Below are 6,275 nucleotides of genomic sequence, written 5' to 3' on the forward strand. Positions count from 1 at the left end.
TCCGGCGGCAAGTCTAATAGTAATAATTCCTTTCACATTTTCTGTTGTATTTCTTGTTGAAGACTGTTTTGCATGTTTATACATATTCTAGTTGCAGAAGGGATAATTAAAAGTTGAAACAACATAGAGCCATGATGCTCATAAGGAGCAATCCACAAAGACTTATCTTTCTAGTCCAATGCAAATATCAATATTTGCAAAGATGATTATCTTAATGTCGGAAATGATTATGTTGACGTTATTGTGATGAACGCAGATAGAAGGAAATGGGTATCAGAAAGTTTTTAACTAAGATTTTCCAAAAACCCAAGAACAATTGCAATACCTGTCAAAATCAAGTGATCCCCAAAATAATCACCAAGTTTATAAAATTTAATTATTTTTTTAAAAGTCTATAAGGCTCTGAAGAAGCCTAAAAGGATCAACAGCTTCCTGAATTTCCAGAAAAAAAAGCTAACACTAACACTAACAGCAAAAAAAGCTAAACAAGTCAGAGATTCCACATTGAATCTTACCTGAGCATATAGAGAAACTCTTCTAAAATAGCTTCTAGGTCAATTAGACCACTCTTCAATACATAGATAGGAGCCAATAGATATCCATATTATCATAATAATAAATTTAAATAATCTATCGCCAGACCAACTCTATTTTACATACGACAAAAATGAAGGATTTCCCGAGAAACGCACTGTCTTTGCAGTCATCAGACTGCACATTTTACAGTATTTACTAACTAAATTAAATATCAGAGCAGAGAGTTTTCTAATATTTAATTAATAATAATACATCCGGTCAAATCTACAGTCCGATAACTTCTACGAAACATCCTGACAATTTCTCCGAGGCACTCAACTCACATGTGAAAGAGAGAATTATTTGTAAGGAGACTCTTACCACTCCTCTCAAGCCTCAACATGGCTAACATTTGCATGGGATCAGCCCTCAAACTCTCCATTCCCACTGCTCTCAGAAATCTGAACTTTGTTCAAGGCGGACCCCTTTTTCTTCCAAACGGATATACTGGTAAGTTTTCTAAGAGTAGATCTCTTCAAAAATGAAATCTTGGATAGATATTCCCCTTTCTCTATTATCTTTCGTTGTTTTTCCTACTTGCTTTTATTTGGTTTTGGATTTATTTTCTCAGGGAAATCAAAGCATGCCTCTGGAGGACTTATTCAACTGTTTTCTACTGTAAGTATACCACATTGGACAACCATTAGAGATTACTATGTACAGTTGCATGTTGGGAGTTATAGAATTTTAGTAACAGATGTGGGCGGAATTTCTTTCAATTGCTTGCTGGTTTTCTTTATGCTAAAGTCTGCATTAGAACAGACGGACCCTTTTAAGCTTTTGAGAGTAATTTTACTTCATTCTTTACTGAGTGTATTTTTGGGCTTAATCTGTGACTGGAAGGTTTCTCAAAATAGCAAAGAAACAATTCCACGATAACAACGTGCTACTAAATAATTCGTTAAAACTTAACTCTTGGATTTCGGTTGTTTTTTTTTGTGGGCGCAGGCTGCTACTGAGAGCGTGAAGGATCCACCGAAACCGCCAGTTGATAAAGGAGATCCTGGACATCATAATAGTCAACCGGTCAATGCTCCAAAAGAACCAAGGAAGGATACAGTCTCTGATCTCCATGGAAAAAATGAAGAGAAAAATAAGTAGAGCACAGGAATGAAGATGTAATTTGCGTAGATCATGTTTAGGAAGACAATAAGGAACTGCAATTAGTGTTTGTTAGTCTTATCCAGCTGTTTAAAGTTTTGGGATTTGATTTAGGCGTAGATTATCATAGAATATGATAGTGAAAGTTGTGTGTGTTTACTGTAGCTCTGCATTAGGAACGATCACATGCCTGTCAAAACTATTTTGACAGCGATTGGATTTGATGAATCAATGTTCTGCGACTGTTCAGAATGACGTGTTTTCAATATAAACCAAGCCTTGTGGTTATAAATATCGCATTACATTCGTACATGTATGTTATTTTATATGATATTATAATAAAAAGTTTTTGTCAATAATAATCAATAGATTTGTACAATTCATCAGTGTTATCTGATACGATGCTTGTAAATAGCTGATCATTTCTTAGAATTTTTTTGGTTAACACTTGACATTTCCATTATTTTTTGTTAGACATTTGTAAGTGACTACCGTAGGTCATTTGTCCAAAAGTGTATAATTATTGGTGCATTTTATAATTATTGGTGCATTTTAAGTATGTGTTGGGCAACACTATGAAATGTAATTTGTTTAACTCTTATGACACTCATTTCTATAGAGAAATTTTATTTATATTCAAAAGGGAAGACATCTATATTAAGGTGTTAAGTAGTGTTGATGTGTGTTTTATGACTCATCAAACAGTAGAACAAAATACCGAAATATCTTATCCTCTCTTGAATAAAGTCTTATGTATGCTAAGATTGCTAGAAGATCATACAATGACTTCAAGGTTCCTTTAATGCCAGGTCTTGACTGTGGATAAGATTGGTGGTTGATGTGATTTGCTGATGATTACAAGGGGCCTTACGTGTTTATTTAGATTCATTTCAAGCCATACTGGCTGTGGGAGCTATCCTAAGGTTTTGCAATGACGTGCTTTTTTTGGAGTTTTCACAAAATATGCAAAAATTCAATAGGATAGGGTTCAGGAACTCTATTCTAATGCTAAGGGTAGTGATAACAAATAATAGTTTTCTAGTGGACAAATTTCTCAATATACCGAATTTTGCTTTGCCAAGTTATATTACAACTATGCGTGAATCGATGCAATCTTCAAGGGTTATGCCAGAGATTTTCATATCACCACATACACCATCATAAAGAATAATGTATACGAATGATAGAAGTTGAACATATGCATGAAAGGGGTTCAGGCTAACTTTACACAACGAGTTAGAATCACTAAGACGTCAAAAGTATGAACCAAAGGAACTCATCAATACACCATCATATTCTTCATTGTAATCACCACACATTGACTATGCTAAACTTAATCTAATTGAAAAAATTTAGGAGAACAAGCAAGCATTAAGACACGTCAAGTATTCACCAAACTCCACTGAAAACTTTATTATCTCAGCAACTAATAGCAATAATCTCATAAAAAATCTCCCTTTACAAATAAGGAATGAGGCCTTTATATAGGTCCTCGATTAGGGTTAGGGTAAAGGAAAGGAATCTATATTAATGCAACAAGGAATCCACTACTGTAGTGGGTAATAAATGCCCACTATACATGCTCGTTTAGGAAGGAGTCCGGTGTAATAAATGATCCCTAAGAACACCCATTATGCATTTAATGCATCTATCCTTGATTTTTCCGCCTGAAAGATCGAAATCAATCTAACATTGTTTCCAACTCCTTTGTACTAATGCTCGGTGCAGATTCTTGCTTGAATTCTAGAACTGCAATTGCTCTTTCTGCTTTTCCCAAGCTTTCATCCCAATCTGGTAGTAAGTCCTTAGTAGTGTGCATTGTATTTGAGAAGATGGAGAAGTTCTCAAAATCATCTCTTTCATATACATTTAGTTGAAAGAATTCCTCTAACTTGACTTTCAGATTATCAGTTGTCATTTCTTCTTCCACCAATCTCTGTGATAATAAGGATGTAATTGCATTTGATATTCCTTGCTTGATGTTATCAACAATCTTCTTTCATCGACTGGATTCCCTAGTAAAGCTCTCAAACATTTCCTTAGCTATGATCATTGCACTGTACCATTGAATAAAATCATAGACATCCCCCTCGCTGATAACTCGACCATCAAACAATTCTTGCTTTGGGGTCTCCATCAGATTTTGAATGTCAGCAATCACCTCTTCTTGGTAAATATGCTCATCCACCCATGATTCCTCCATGCACTGGATCCTAGAGAGTACAACCAATGCCATATTGTACACTTGCACTAATTCTTCTACATGTTTGAAGGCTACCTCCTGAATTCCTTCGATCCAAATCTTTGCACCCTGAGCAATCCGCTTGATTCTATCAATAGCACCTACCACTTCACTCGAAACACCTGTTGGAGGCACAAATGATGGACCTTACTCTCTTACTGGATGAGGCAAGTTATTGATGTACTGAAATAAGGCCCGCATTTCTTGTTTCTGCTTTTCATACACTTCTTCTAATTTCTTCAGCCTATCCTTCAAAGCCTGTGTGGAGTCATCAAATTCTTCCAATATTTCCTCTCGGGAGGCCCGACCAAGATTTACTTCCATAACATGATATTCATCTAGAGCAATTTGATTTTTTCCTTTGTCAACTATGGGAGTCACAATCTGCAAGATTCTGGATCCTAATTCTCCTCTGATGAATTTAGTATATGTTCTTGCTTTCCCTTGTTCTTTTGATCGGTCCAAAATTTCTTGTAATTCAATTGTTGGATCAACCTCCCTTTGTTAACGCAATTGAATTCGTTGCCTCAACCATTCTGAAATGGGTATACTTTGGTCTCTCAGAATTACCAATTGTTCTTTCCTTTGGACCACTCGAATGTCAATCTCCTCTTCACCTCCTAGACTATCCATTGTAACCTCAGGAACTACAACTTCAGCACTTGGAACATGTATTGCTACTCTCAGAGTTTCTTCCTCTAGTGGACCATCTCCATCATTAATCATTTCTCGCTCTAAGATCGTAGCGAGACTTTCCTCTGTAGCAATATCTTGATCTCTCCCTCTTTCTTGCATGGACTTTTCATAGGCATTTATACTCAGCCTATCATGAATTGGCCTATCCAAATTCTCTTCTTGCTCAAATCTATTTACAATTGTCCCTGTATCCTGGCTTTCAAATGTTTCTATCTCTTGGACACTTGGAGTTCGACTCGGAGAAGAGGGAGCATCTCCAAGTTTCTGCTTCTTATTTTGAGGTTCCTGGATGACTTCCTCAATCCTAGGATGCTTTTCTCGAGGTACCTCTTTCACTTTCTTGGTTCCTACATCTTCAAATGGAGTTCCTCTTTCCTCAACAATCCCTTCAGATATTTGTCCTGATCTTTCATCCCTAAGTGGTCTATGACCAAGCAACTTATATGTGAATCCATTAGCTAGTGCAACTAATTTTTCAAGCTTACGCTCGATCCACTACTTTGTAAAATCTAAGACTGGTTTTGAAAGAGCTTCGAGATCTAGAATTTCTTTATTCTTCCAATCACATGGTTGAGCTATCATTTCTGGATTCAATCCCTTTCGCATCATGTTTGGGTCCTCCTCCATTTGATCAGGAACCTTGAATATGTTGCATGCTCTAATAATCTTCAATGGTAGTCTTGAATGCAACCTTTTTCTAATCTCATTCTCATCTACTACATTTACCCAAAAGTATTCAGGGTGAACCTTATGTTGGTACTTTGACCCTCCTACTAATGAGATCTTGTTGTAAGGATCAAAATCATTCCTTTTTTGATAAAGCGAAAGGCGGAAGAAGTGGACCTTATCTGATGATTTCTCTATAGCTTTTAGACATGGGCATGCCTCAGTTTTCCCTTCTCTGGAAATTGAAAATTGCAATCCCAACTTCTTCTTCCCTTTCTGAATCTTGTCATAGTTTGTAAGTTGTCAAGTAAGCTCTAACAAGACCATCTTGTCTGTTGGGTACCTGGGAAGTTCGTACGGCTCCATGGAGAATCCATGAACTCGGATGTATGAAAAGGTGGGAAATTGAACGAACTAGGCACCATATTCCTCGACCAACTTCATCACACCTATTGACATTCTTATATGTGCCGTCTTTTGTAGTGTTCTTGCTATGTGCATGGCAAATATATCATTAACCCTCTTGTGATCATCCTTTGAATACAAATGCAACTGCGGGTAACATTCATGGACTTTGAGGTGTTGGCTTCCACTTCCAATCCGTCCTTTGCATCGTAGTCCATCATAATTTGTCCTTCATGCTAGCATATAGATGACATATGAGCTCATGTAAAATTTTATTGTATGCTCTAGATTCATCAACTGTTCATTTAAATTATCACTTATGAGCCCCACTGAATCTATTCATTCATCTTCCTCCATCACCTGCGCAACAAAATACCACATCCAAGATTCAAATCTATAAGAATGAGGCATGCCAAATATGTGACTCAACATCATGACCATGTCACCATATTCCCTCTGCAAATCGAACCATGCTATTTCCTTAGGAATCTTGGAATGATGTGATCTATTCTTTTTCAACCATCTTTTGTTGATTATTTCTTCACAGAAATGGACTCCAGAGGTATAGATTCTTAGTGCTTGATCCTGT

General features: G+C 36.6%; 1 protein-coding gene across 1 annotated transcript; it reads left to right on the forward strand.

The window, feature by feature from the left end:
• Positions 1–868: 868 nt before the first annotated feature.
• On the forward strand, positions 869–2,043 carry LOC149536126 (uncharacterized). Its single transcript, XM_089806630.1, has 3 exons — positions 869–1,026; positions 1,148–1,194; positions 1,525–2,043. Exons 1-3 carry the CDS (start codon positions 918–920, stop codon positions 1,675–1,677), a joined length of 309 nt encoding a protein of 102 aa, XP_089662756.1. The 5' UTR covers positions 869–917; the 3' UTR covers positions 1,678–2,043.
• The last annotated feature ends 4,232 nt before the right edge of the window (positions 2,044–6,275 follow it).

This window comes from Cupressus sempervirens, chromosome 10, assembly GCF_028749045.1.
Source record: "Cupressus sempervirens isolate cs-2001-9-10 chromosome 10, ASM2874904v1, whole genome shotgun sequence".
Lineage (NCBI taxonomy): Eukaryota > Viridiplantae > Streptophyta > Pinopsida > Cupressales > Cupressaceae > Cupressus > Cupressus sempervirens.

Coding starts and splice junctions, on each gene's coding strand:
- LOC149536126 (XM_089806630.1), top strand. CDS start 918: ATGGCTAACATTTGCATGGGATCAGCCCTCAAACTCTCCATTCCCACT. Junction 1,027..1,147: donor TCTTCCAAACGGATATACTG/GTAAGTTTTCTA, acceptor TTATTTTCTCAG/GGAAATCAAAGCATGCCTCT. Junction 1,195..1,524: donor TTATTCAACTGTTTTCTACT/GTAAGTATACCA, acceptor TTGTGGGCGCAG/GCTGCTACTGAGAGCGTGAA.